A 14,881-nucleotide genomic window follows, 5' to 3' on the forward strand; every position below is an offset into this window, starting at 1 on the left:
AAACAAACTTAAGATTTAAGACATTAATTAATAATTACTCTAATTTACGTCAAACGAGTTTGGAACGTTTCGGGAGAGTTCGCTATCGGTGAAATGATGTAACGCTAGACAACTATTATCAGCGGAGAAAATCCCTTAATCTTCTGTCGTAAACGGAAATCTTTTCTGCTACGTTTAATGTTAACATCGTGTGCGAACTATAATACGTATAACCTTACGTTTTATCCTTTGCGAAGAGCTAATGTCGCTCGTCAAACATTTAGATCTGTTGGTATAAAAAAGGACGCGAGAACAGTCGGCGTTTGCATGCGCGTGCGCCGGGCGAACCATTTGATCGCATCATTTGAACCAATCGAACGTCGGACGGGCGATCTTAAGTGTAGCAACACGGATTCACAGTGAGTTTGTGACACAAATGATACAATATCATGTGCTACGAAGTATTTCACGTTCGATATGGACGCGCTAATTTCGCGGACACGAAAGTCCTTTGCTTCCGAATGCGACCGCGAATTTGTTACTTAGAATGATGTGGACGGGTACTCTGTGATAATCAAGTGCTACGAACGGACTCTGATATCATTGTATAAGTAATTATTGTTAATAAAACTAGTCAAAATGATGTCCAAGAAGCAACTCGCTTGCATGCTGGCTTTGCACATAGTGTATCTATTAGTTGGTGCAAGTATATTTTATCACATCGAGAGTCCAGTGGAGGTGGCTCAAAGAGCCGAAGAAAAACTTGAACGACTTGAAATCCAAAGTAAGTTCATTTATAATAAGTATCTTGTTTAGTAAATGCATCACGTAAAGGCGACCTCTAAGCCGCGAGAGTCGTAAGCGTTTCTTTATGGTCAAGTAAGATCTTATTGCGTGTAAAAGTGAATATAAACTAGTTATTGAATTGATTTTACTAACGCGTTGTCGGCAGATATAATTTGAGCGCATTTATATTTCTATCGTAAACTCATGCATTAAAAAGTTACAAGGAATGAAATACTCTATTTTACTTTTTTTTACATTTGTTTTTAATGCGTAAATGTTAAATGTTATGTAAGATTTATACTCTTTTGTTATATTTTTTTGTTTATTTCATAAAAATCTTAGTGGAAAAGAAGAAAAGAATGGGCGACTTATTAAAAACTAAATTAATCAAACTTTTGGACATCGGAAAATAAATGGACAAATTCACACTATCTGTGTGTACTAGTGCATTACTAAGATGTTCTCCAATCTCTAAAGTTCTAAGTCACAAGAGTTTCCTTTAAAGTTTAAACAAAGATCAATGGTAGCCTTGTAAAGAGCCACCATAACACATCATAGTTCGGTAAAATTGGGCCAGCTACGGATTTGAAGTAGAGTCTGATTCGTCTTATAAAATATGAAAATAGGATAAAAACAAACAAGATCTATGTATTTATTTCTGTTATATGCATCTCAAATCCATGATTACTTGACTTTGACAGAAGTTAGTCAGTTTACACCTGGAATAAATCGACAAAGTTACATCAAAAATTTTAGTTTCCTAAAACAGAACTATATCATTTACTGTTTTCATTAACATTTCTAAGAGCTTATATCCAATATATATTGAAACGGCATGTGACTTAACTGTGTATCGTAATCCATTTTACCTCAATATAAAAAAAGCGTCGGTATCTCAATAGTGTGTTCCGTTGACTCTCAACACGGAGCCCCAGGTTCTATCCTCGCCCAACACGTAACAATGTGTTTTTGGTTTTCGAATATGTACTTTTTTATAAATATTATCCGACGATTTATAAACTCGGCAACGCTCTTGTGATTACTCTGGTGTTACGAGAAAGTATGGGCGGCGGTGATCACTTACCATCAGTGACATGTATGTTCGTTTGTCCCCCTCTTTCATAAAGTACAGATAGCAAATAATAATAATAATAACATTAGCTCATAAGAACTTTTATTTTCAATTTGTCATAAGTATAGTAGGCCTCCGAATACCTCACTCACCGGACGAAACACAGCGGCATAGCCGCTATTTCACAACGGGTTTCGAGTGGGGGAGTGGTATTTCTCCGGGCGTGCCGGCCCAATTCGGTTGTGTCCATGAGGACCCAACATGGCACTACCACTCCTAAAATATCGGTGACTTTGGTTCTCTCCCAGATTTCCTCACTTCTGATTCGATCTTGCAGGGAAACTCCGAGCATAGCCCTCTCCATTGCTCTCTGAGCGACCATGAGCTTTGAGTAATTCTTTTAGAGCGTCCATACTTTGAGCCGAAACTAAGCATCATTCAATACTCCCATGTGTAGTGTTCAGCGTCCCTTTATAAATTCTCGTTTTCTCTCGATATTACTATAATAAATATTGATTACACGCGTAGATTAAATTAAACATATGTTGTCATGAAGTTTCTATGTAATCAGATAAGGGAACAAATGCAGTTTCAAACGCACTTCAACAGTGTTAGCCGATAGTTGATAAAATAAAAACAACATTTCTGGACACAATATTTAATACCTGGCTCCTGGCGCCGAATTCTACCTTCGCACGATACGACATATTCGGATATCATGCCCACCACATTATTCGATTTGAATATTTCAAGTCTAATTTATATCAGCAAATATACACCATACTATTATAATTATATAATATAATGTCTCGAATAATATAATTGTGTTATAACAATAGCAACTCACCGAATATTGGGTATAAATCGAAAAACAAACAAAAACTCAGCGCGGAATCTCGGAAACTCACGGAATTAAATTAAGTATTTAAAGCATAGATATGTAAACCATATTGATCTATACATATAATAGAATTGTATCAAATCAAATAATAGTGTATCAAAAATGTACTTTATAGAATTTTTATCCGTTTGCCTATTTGCCTGTATGTATGTCCGTACAAAAGGTAAAACTTCTGATTAAATTTAATTCTAATTTTGTACGAATATTAACGTGGGGTCGGGACAACATAATTTATAGGCTACATATTGTCACTAGAAGCAGGCATAGTATTCTGATGCTGTATAACGCCCACGCAGACGACGTCGCGGGTACTAGTATAAATAATATTAAATTCCTTAAATTAAACTCCTTAAAATCATCGCGTCTTCTTCACAGCAAGCATAATAAAATAATATGAATGAAACCCTACCTTGCAGGTGTGTATCCGGCTTATTGGAAACATATTGATAAACCGTGATTTACTGTACCTCTTCTTCACTTAGTAATTTTCGTATCTATTATAATTCTGAACCAATAAAACACTATTTAATCCTAAGCTATATTTAAACTAATATTAATAACGGTATCAGTATAACAGTATCAAATTATCACAAGATCACGCGCTAATGCGTAGAGCATTTTAATTTACATTTAAACTTCAATCAAATTGTATTCTACGAAATAAAATTAGATAATACTTATTAATGCTTGTATTATACATTACCTGTTCACTTGTATTAGATAGCTCGTGTTAGATTTGAAAAAATGAAATAAGTAGTGATTGTGAGATCTGAAATAACTTTTTACATCAAGCAGCTATTTAAACTGTCTACAAGCAGCTATACAAACTGTCTACAAACAGCTATACAAACTGTCTAAAAGCAGCTATACAAACTGTCTACAAACAGCTATGCAAACTGTCTAAAAGCAGCTATACAAAATGTCTACAAACTGTCTACAAACAGCTATACAAATTGTCTACAAACAGCTATACAAACTGTCTATAAGCAGCTATACAAACTGTCTACAAACAGCTATACAAACTGTCTATAAGCAGCTATACAAACTGTCTACAAACAGCTATACAAACTGTCTATAAGCAGCGATACAAACTGTCTTGAAAGTTGTGTGTGTTGTTTATCAACTCTCACATGGCTTATAAGAGGTTGAATCCGGGGTGTTTTCACAGGCACACAATCGATGCCAATTTGCGGAAAATTGCCCGTAATACATACTCAAAGAATCATATCAGTATTTGCAAAGAAATTCTGACCTAAATTGATTAGCATCAAAGGATGAATCTGAGGGTTCTTGATGAATGAGTGTTTGTTAAAATTTAACATCGCGATAAACAATCTACATCGTACTCTTAATGTTATCGATCCACTTAACTGACTGTTAATATTCTGATGCAACTCATAAACAATTAATAGTTAACTAGAGTACTGTCGATGAACGTTGTGAAATACAATTACCATTATTTTTATCCTTATTATCGCTGATAAGTTAGTAACCGACCAACTCTCTTAAATAACCTACCAACTACATCTAGAGATTTTATAAGTTTTAATAAGATCAATAAAAAAAATCTTCTTCTTGAAGTACCATCTCCTACCCGGAGGTCGGCTATCATTAGTGCTATTTTTATCTTTGACACAGCAGCTCGGAACAGGAATCCTGTGCTAAGGTTGAATCATATCCGGAGATTCTTAAGCCACGAAGTACGCCTTCTTCCGGGTGGACGCTTTCCCTGGATTTTCCCTTGCAAGATGAGTTGCAGCAGGTCGTATTTATCATTACGTATTATGTGACCAAAATACTGTAGCTTGCGTTTCTTGACAGTATTCAAGATCTCTACCTTTTTGTTCATCATCTGCAAAACTCTTTCATTCGATATTCTATCCGTCCATGATATCTTCAGAATTCTTCTGTACACCCATATTTCAAAGGCCTCTAAGCAGTTGCTAATATTTTGGGTTAAGGTCCATGATACCACACCGTACAAAAGAACCGAAAACACATAGCCTGCTCTATATCTTGGCACTTGATTTCAACGCTGTGGTCACACTGATCGTTTACGATGCATCCAAACTACCTGTAAGACCAAGACCAAGGTATTCCAAAGAGTCCACACTCTTTGGACTACCTTAGTCCTTACAATCATATCAGTCATTGTAAGGTGTTGAGTAAAAAAATAATAATAAAAATAAATGTCATTCCTATACCAAGCATAATTCTTATACCATACTGAATTACATATTCTTTTCATATACCTTATCAAGTTGTTTATTTGTTAGTTATTTGAACTCAACTTAAGGCTTCTGTTATTTAAATTAAACATAGAGAACAACAAAATATCCATATTATCACAGTTCAAAGAAAGGGACAAAATAAACAACCATTTCTGCTTAAAAATCCACTATGTACGCAGTCTTGATTAATGTATCAAAGTGGACATAAAAGTGGAAAAAGATTCATCAATGGATCTTAGTGGACAAAGCGATAACTTTAATGTTAGTTAGTTATTGTTTTTATTAAAAGTTATTATTTTTCATAGTATTTGCCCAACATATGCAAGTTTTTCCGCCATGTCACAAGTTCTATTTAGAAGAAATCATATTATATTTATGTTATTTTATTTAAATTTTACTAATTAACAAAACTGAGTGATGTGTACATCTATTATAGTCATGTGTATCAGTGTTTGTTGCTTTATAACTCATTGATTGTCAAATATAACATGATGTTGATGTTTCGTATAAATAAAAAAAAACACAAACCACATTCGCCTTGTGCAGTCAATCTTATTATATTCATCCTCCACTTCAACAAACCACCAGTTTATTGCTACTTTCACAACTGTCATTCCTTCGCCTCCGCCCTTCTGACCGAAACACAATAATGCTGCAAACTGCTTCACGGCAGAAATAGGCGCCGTTGTGGTACCTATAATCTAGCCGGCATCCTGTGCAAAGGAGCCTCCCACTGGTATATTTTAATATTATTATAAATTACTATTATACAATTATGAGATTAATTCAATAAGTTCAATAAATTACACTCCGAGAAAGGTTCTCAACCTTAATGAGAACTCGCAAACAAGTCATTGGCACTATAAATATACAAATAGTCAAAAGTAAAGTTATTAAAAAAGACAAACGACTGATTGATAATCTGTTGTTGTTGTTATAATTAATAATCAATAATAACAGCGGTTTATGGCATTATTCAGCACACACTGTCCATTCATTCATGTTAGATTCTTCTCTTCTTCTTCGCGTGCCTCTCCGACTAGCGAAGGTTGGCGGTCAGCTTTGTAATTTGAATTTTTTGTCCTTCGCGAGGCGAAATAGTTCTGCCGCACTCGCAATGCCAGTCCACTCTCGGATGTTGCGCAGCCAAGACTTTTTTCTGCGACCTACGCCTCTTCTTCCGGCATCTTTTCCCATCTTGATGAGTTGTAGGAGTTCGTACCTCTCTTATCTAAGCACGTGCCTCAAATATGCGACTTTCCTCATCTTGATGGTTTGCATGAGTTCGCGTTTTTGATTGACGCAGCGCAGAACTTCCACATTTGTGACCTTGTCCAACTAATGGCCAACATACGTCTATATGCCCACATTTCAAAAGCTTCTATACGTTTCCTGAGGTCTTCTTTAATAGTCCACGCCTCACGTCCGTAAAGCAGTATGGGCCAGATGTAACAGTGCAGTAAACGAGTGCGCAAGGAAATCTTAAGATTTTAAAGATTAATGAAGATCAATCGATGTGGTAAACACTCGATACAACAATAAATGAATAGATTCACATAATTATTACAAACCTATAATCACGATTATCAAGGTCATAACAATGATACTTTGAAATATTTTCTTAGAACTTGCCCGAGATAATTTTATTAATTTCTCATTGTTTTCCCTATTGGTAAAAGCAAGATGTTTATCTGTGAACTTGTTGTACTAAAATAACTACATACTTACATTGTCTCTTGTAGTTTTAGAGGTCGCTATGGTCGTTACCATACATACATACCGTTATATTTAGTGGTCTGTGAGATTTAACATTGCGGATTGTTTAAATTATTGTTTTTTTTTTTGTTATATTTAATATACCAATATGGCAATGGTTTAAGGTTGGGGACCAAGCCAACGGCTTTGAAGAATCGAGCGGAGCTAGGTTACGTCTTTCGCACAAAATCGCCATTATTTTAATTCACAATTAGAAGCATTTCTAATTTATTACAAACATACTACAATTTTCTTTACAAAAATAACAAAACCCTGACATGTTGGTAAACAGTTAATATTTTTCATACAAATTTTTATCTGGATTGAATAATTAACATGGCTGCCGCTGTAAAAGTTAGTGGTATTTTCGCGATTTTTTTTCGCATTGTTTATATAATTGTAAAGAAAAAATGAATTTTCTTCTCATATTCTGTATATATATAAGTTAAGAAAGGGATTCAATTATGCGCTATTTTGGCGATTTCTTGGGATACCGGCCTCAAGAACAACTGCATAGATAGATAGTAGTAATACAAATTTAATATACATATAACTAGTTCTACACTTGATTTTTGATAACAGGAAATCATTCAGTTTTTAGTAACCATCACATTTGATAAGTTTAATCAACGTCTATACACTGACATGCACTCTTATAATAAAATCTGATAATTAAGTTTATCATACCCTTTTTATCCCACTATATTCTTGGAATGATCTGCTGCGATCCTAAGAAAATCAATCAATCAATTTGTTATAAATATAATCTTGTATAGTATAGTGTATTCTAATATTATAAATCATAGTCAGACATTGTTAGGGACAATTAACTGCTTTATATGAAAAATTTATTGATAAAATCCGGTTTTACCGGTTGACATAAGGGCGGCAGGATGGCAGCGGAGTCTTGATCATAGATTCCCTTCGGTTAAACTTCTGGTACGGAACTTGTAACTTTTTAAATATTCCAATAATTCCAATCTTTCTATATAACAACCAAACTATTAAATATCATATAAAGGCTTCTAATTAATTGTGTTTCTTTTTCTTCTTCTCATGTCTAGATAGACTGTGGCAGCTGTGAAAACGTCGAAAAAAATTGAGGTTGACTGTTAACTTCTAATTTGAACAATGCACGTACACTCACACAAATTTCAAAGTGACATACAAATCGAGAGTTTAAGACGTAGCTTGTCACACACACTAAAGTAATAAACCTGGGCTGTTTTCATCGGTTGTCTAGCAGGAAGAGGGTCTATCTAAACGTACAAATTATATAAGAAAGAAACCATTGATAAACATTTAAAAAAAATGTAACCATTTTCTATATATGATTTAAATTTCATTAACTTATTTCATGCCATGCTAGTCTGCGTAATGACAGGTTATTAAATTGACGGACTTTCGTCCGTCGAAGTTTCCTTCGAAACGAATTGAACCGTAGTAGGAAACTCACGAAACTGCAATCGAAACTTCGTTTTTCGTTGAATAAGAGTAGACCTACAGGGCCCTGCGGATCTCAATTATACTTTAGATACCGATACGCCTCAGACGCGGTTTAACAAACTGGCGAAATTGTTAGTCTTAGTGACAATTATTTGTGATTCAAACGGGTTACGTGTCCTCTTATTTAAGGTTACCCTCCTTTTGATAGATACATATTCAATTGATTACTTCACTTCGTGATTTAATACAATTTTAGAATTGATATTATCACAGTTATCTAAAGTTGAACTTAACAATTTACATAGAATGGAACTAGTTTTATTTCAATGTAAATGTAATAGTGAAGTAATAACACAATAGAATGCACGGGAACTTATGGGTAAGCCGTCACTATAAATATCACTTTTTATTAGTTTATTACTTGCCAATAGTCTCTAACATTAACATTTCTTTATTGTGTTCTATATTATTGTAATATATTATTTTGTACTATAATTACTCTTCTTCTATGTCCTCGCCTTATCCCGTTACGCGGGGTCGGCTTTTGTTTGTTTTCGCGTCTTCACCACTGACGCCAAGGCGGGTCATGTACCTTTGGACATTAGTCATCCAGGTAGTTTGGGGTCTTCCCCTACCCCTCTTTCTTGCAGCCATGGAAAGGCACTTTTTCACCACATAAACGTCGGGCCTACGCATTACGTGTCCGTACCAGCCGAGCCTAGATTCTGATATTTTGTCGGTTATGGGTACTCTGTCCTTGAGTGTTACTCCTCCCGCCCATCTCAGTATACGCATTTCGGTTGTATGTAGCTTTTGTTCATGGGTCTTTTTGCTTGCCCAAACTTTTCTACCGTACAGTAAAGCAGGTCGTACTGCCGTTTTATAGACCATGCCTTTACTTTTTACTGGTATTTTAGCGTCACATAGCACCCCTGTGAGAGTACGCCACTTCATCCATCCAGATGTCGTTCTCTGTGTTACGTCCGCTTCTATACAGCCATCTCAGAGAGAACGGATCCTAGATACTTAAAAGTTTTAGCTCTGTACTATAATTACTCTTTTATATTATTCTTACGTGGTTTGAAGAGGTCGTTACTCTAACACACTGTTACTTGTTACTTCTATTAACTCTATAACAATAAATAATGAAGACTTAGCAAATTAAGACCTCCGTGCCAATTAAAAAGAAGTTATAGATGTACTCTGATGTAAGTTTTCGTTTTAAAATATAATTTTTAAGAAATACATTTTTGATTGAATGGATATGATGAGAACGACAATAAAAGGCATAAAAAGGCATAAAAGGCATTTATTTTCTCAAAATTGATTCCTTTAGAATTGTTTTTGATGTCATTTCTTATACTACTAGATACTACTACCGCTTCGGAAACCAATGGCGTACTGAGAGAGAAGAAGCGGCGCAAGAAACTCTCCCAGCATTCTTTCTTTTGCGCTCTTTTCAATAAAAATATACGATATTGTACAGTCATTTCTATCGCTATAAAATAATCACAATCTAGTCCCAGGCTGTCCGATCATTTAGATATTCAGTAGTGGAGTAATAGGATTTACGACAGAGCCATTTTTTTATAAAACATTTAAATTTATTTATAGATAATGCCTGAACAGTGGCTGGGACTTTATTGTAGAAGTGTATACATTTACCCTTAAAGCTATTATGTATCTTATGAAGCCTACTAGAATTATTTACAAGCAATCCCTTATTTCTAGTGTTATAATAATGAAAATCACTATTAAGAGCAAAAAGGTGACGATTTTTGTGAACATATATTAAATTTTCATAAATGTACTGACAATGAACAGTCATAATATTTATTTCTTTAAATTTTTCTTTGAGAGACTGTCTATAACCAAGCTGATATATAGCACGAACAGCTCTCTTTTGCAGTGCATACACTATATCAATGTCAGCAGCATGACCCCATAGTAATATACCGTACGTCATGATGCTGTGAAAATAACTAAAGTACACTAATCTAGCTGTCGCAACATTCGTGTACTCTCTAATCTTTCTAACTGCATATGCTGCAGAGCTGAGTCTATCTGCTAGATAGGTAATATGTGGACCCCACTGAAGCTTTTTATCTAACGTGATACCCAAGAAGACCGTAGTGTCCACAAGTTCCAATCTCTGGTCATTTATAAGTACGTTGGTTTGTACCTCTGTGTTTGGTGTAATGAACCGTAAACACTTTGTTTTTTTACTGTTTAAGTGCAGTGCAATGAAATGTAACTTTAATATTTCAGCTTTCGCTGACATACATTCGGACGTGCGGGCGGTGGACCCTTTCTAACCCTATCACTATTAATAGAGTTCATATTGATTATCCCTTAAAGCAATATAAAATCTACCACCGATTTACAAATTAATTAATCTACCTCAAAGCCTAAAAGAACGACCGCAAACACTCAACTGGATTTGTTATTTATTTTTTTTACACATAAATCTATTTTATGAAAACAATTATAATATTGACACACTTTTACACAAATTATCTTGCCCCAAACTATAGTTTAGTTTGTATATATATTTACTTAAACATACATAAATACATATAAACATCCATGACTCCATCCTCCATCCAACATCCATATTCATCATATAAATGATTGCACCTACCGTTTCGAACCCGGGACCTCTAGCTTAGTAGTCAGGATCACTAACCATTCGGCTATATAGGTCGTCATAATGAATGCATTGTGTACATAAAAGAGATAGAAATCAGAAAATTATTCCACCAACAAATGATAAGAAACTTCAAACTGCACGGCACTGCTTCAAACGGCTTTAGATAAAATTTAAATTACATTTTTTTATGTCGTATTGAATACCGCTCTTTCTGTAATTATCTGTAATGGCAACTATTTCCTCACAGTAATAAACAATATACACACATATTTGTTTAGCGAAAATCTCTCACGTATAAGGCGAAGCAATTAAGTTTTATATTCAGTTATTAAGATGTAAAACGCTTTACAATACATACATACATACATACTTGTTAATATGTATATTGTACATTATTGTTACCAGTCATATGAACAATTACTATCTTTAAAGAAACATAATCAGCTTTCAATGGGACATAAAAATGTTTAATGGAAGAACCATTCGTGAACATTAGACTCATAACGCATAGTAATTATATTTTAATATATTATTGAAATGCAATAAATAATTTTCCAATTCGTAAGACTTTTAATAAATAATGTACTTTTACGGTTTTGTTTTTATGAAATCTGTGTAATTATTTGATTTCTGTAACCATTGGTTGGACAAGGTTTTTAACCAAACAATGAGGAATTGTCGTGCTCCTTAGGGAACTCTTACTGATAAAGGATTAATTAATTAATATATTCCATATTCATTCTTTTACTTCAGACAACGCGTAGCCCGTGAAAGATTATTTCCCGCGTAAGAATCTGCGTTAAATTCCCTCGGGAACTCTTAAAATTAATTGCAATATGAACTAAGAGGTACCTGTGCTCTAATATACAGGTGGTTTTTTGAGAAGGGCGGTGATGGCCAAGTCGGTAACTACGAGTATTAGAGAAAAGTCGTGAAAGGAGTCATGCCCTCGCTTTGTAAGAAAACTTTATCTGAATATTTAGTTTTTTAAAATTTCTTCAACTTTTGACGGAAATCGACCCGAAAGATTTAAAAAAAAACATCATTAGACTAATGGCCTCTGTTGCTGATAAGGATCAAACTTCGGAATGATATGTATTACTAAAAATGAAAGGAAATAGCAAAATTTTTACAAATTGCTCTCTCTAATGACCTTACTGCATTTGATTCCATGACAGGGCTTATCCTCGATAAAATATCAACAAAAAAAGTAAGATTTCTAGCAAAATGTTTGAATAGGAGGTAATTTTTCTTCCGTGTTGAAGTAATAAAACAAAAAAAATGGTATTTCCTTTAATTTTAAGTAATACATTTCTTTGCAAAGATTGATTTTTATCAGCAACAAAGTCCATTGGTCCATTAATACAGAATGTAATTTTTTTTCTAAAATCATTTGGGTCAATCAAAAGTTGAAGAAAATTTTAAAAAACTAAATATGCAGTTTTTGTTTTCTTATAAATTGAGGGCATGACTCCTTTCACGACTTTTCTCTAAGACTCGTAGTTTCCGACTTGGCCATCACCACCTTTCTAAAAACACCATCCTGTATAAACAAGCTAGGTATACTTTTAAAGACAAATTAAAAAAATATTCTTCATTTGTCAGACTACTGAGTAATTAACCTCCAAACATCTTTTTAAAATGTTCTTGCGAGCGAGGTTGGATATATTTACAAGCATTATATTAGCTTGACCTGCGCGTGTATATATATCTCTGTAATGGAATTATTCAACATAATATTCATCACCTTCAAGGCGTAAAATTTACTTGAAAATTAACACACGTATTAAGGACCTATCTAATATATAAAATTCTCATGTCGCGGTGTTTGTAGTTAAACTCCTTCGAAACGGCTTGACCGATTCTCATGAAATTTTGAGTACATATTGGGTAGGTATGAGAATCGGACAACATCTATTTTTCATCCCCCTAAATGTTAAGGGTGGTCCACGCCAATTTTTTTTTTTAATTTTTTTGACATATTTTTTAAATTTCTTTGATTATGAGTCAGCATTAAAAATACATACAACTTCGATTTTCACCTATCTACGATCAGCAGTTACTTTTGTATCGCGATTTTAATATCGGCAATACAACGTTTGCTAGTATTAATATAATATAACTTTGAACTTATATTTTAACCAGTATTATTTAAAAATTATTAAGAATAATAAGTATAATATATATTAAATTATAACTGTATAATTTTGAGATTTCTTTAAATTATAAGTAATAGGTCAATGAAAATTACATCTCTCTTAATATTTGAAAGCTATTTTTGGTCTTGCTTTCAAAACGTTTTAAGTATTTAACTTTAATATAGTAGGATATTATTTAGATCGATCAACAGCAGTCTTATGTCAGCAGAGTTCATTGGCCGCGTCCGGTGAAACAGATTGCTTTCGTAGGTACCCACACAGTCACCATAGGCCACAGGGTGCTAAAAGTCGGGGTTATGTGCAGTATGGGTACGAGTTGTACTTTGTCGGAAGATAAAAATGACTTAGTTTCGTTGGCCGTGTGTGAAAAAGCGTCGTCATGATATAGGAGAACGCAGCTTTTTGGTCATCTTTCGCGAACTTTTTTTACACCCTGGATAAACAAATGGTACTATACTATATAAATGGAAATACCACTCGGCATTAAAACTCTTTTGATCTTCAAGTGGAATTGTGCAGACCCGTAGCTGAGAAAAGAAATGCGATCATTTTTTTTACCAACGTTTCTCGCCTGCCTCTCTTTTGTTGGCCTGTTCTCATTTTCAAACACCCATTCACAAGATTACTGTTTCGGGTTCAAAACAATAAATCCACGTTTCGTCTCCTGTGACAATGCCATAAACTGCATTAGAAGGACCGTGGTCGTACTTCATTAGCATCTATGAGCACCATTCCACGTGAGCCCGCTTCTGCTCCACTGTCAGTTCATGGTCAAACAAAGTTTCCGAACTCTCGATTCTTTCAAAAAATTTTACACGAAATTCTTCGTGTAACATTTTCTGAATTTGGCTCATACCAATCCCTAATAGTCCTCGAATTGTCTCATAGGTGACCCGCCGGTTTTCTTCAATTAGCCGCATAACAGTAGTCACATTATTTTCGTTGACGGCAGTTGAAGGCCACCCTTCACGAAATTCGTCATTCAAAGAAACCCGACCTCTCTCAAATTCAGCAAACCATCGCCTCACGGAGCTCAAGCAAGGTGCTTCTCACCCAAAAGCATTTTGAAGTCGAACGGTACAGTCTTGCGGAGTGAGAGAACTTTTAAAATCATAAAAAATCATCGCTCTAAAATCTTTTCGACTTAATTCCTTCGAATTAATAAGATCGTTGCACTTTGCATGAATACTTAGAACTTTGATGTGTGATAAAAAACAATTGACAAATGATTTCCCGCCAATTGTTTTGTTTTATTACTAAGAAGGTTGCAACGTTTCAAAAAATATAATAATCGAAATTCAAATAAGTCCGATTAGCTAGAAGTGCAAAACTTTTGACTTTAAGTGTGCCCCATGTAACAGGAGATCGCCTGTCGACCATGGCGAAAACCGCACTATCGGTCGTTGGTGGTGACTTTCTAGGTATACCATGATCTGGAGGTTAATTATGCTCCCCATTACTATCTTTTTATGACAAAGTTGTTATGATGGTCAGATTTCCTCCTGCATATGACACGAGATGGATTTTTTACGTTAGATTTATATGGAATTAAATGTTTATGCGTTCGGGAGCGGTAGTACTGGTCTTGAAAACATAATGATCAAATGTTATTTACCTTTTCGCACCTTAACCATGCAAGGTCACTATTAGACACGGAAACTCGAAAATCATTAACATTCAGCATTTGTTTAAGTTATAAGGAAAACATTGAGGACATATCACGTCCTCAGTGGCCGAGTTTTCTGAATGTTTGATTGATCGACAGGAAATGCGGCTTTTCTAATATATCTATTGTACGTGATACGTTGCAGTAAATTACCCCGTCTTGGGTAAGTCAACCTACGTCACTGACTCAGGGCTATCAAGATATTACATATCCGATTAACTATTGGCAACTATTAT

At 34.6% G+C, this 14,881-nt stretch overlaps 1 protein-coding gene across 1 annotated transcript in view; it reads left to right on the forward strand.

The window, feature by feature from the left end:
- Window positions 1-290: 290 nt before the first annotated feature.
- LOC126974262 (uncharacterized) overlaps window positions 291-14,881 on the forward strand; it is a 36,707-nt gene continuing 22,116 nt past the window's right edge. Inside the window, exon 1 of the mRNA XM_050821716.1 lies at window positions 291-763. Within this exon, the coding sequence (XP_050677673.1) occupies window positions 619-763 (145 nt within the window). The 5' untranslated portion in view covers window positions 291-618. The remainder of the gene's footprint in view (window positions 764-14,881) is intronic.

The sequence above is a fragment of the Leptidea sinapis genome, chromosome 32 (genome assembly GCF_905404315.1).
Source record: "Leptidea sinapis chromosome 32, ilLepSina1.1, whole genome shotgun sequence".
NCBI classification, from domain to species: Eukaryota; Metazoa; Arthropoda; class Insecta; order Lepidoptera; family Pieridae; genus Leptidea; species Leptidea sinapis.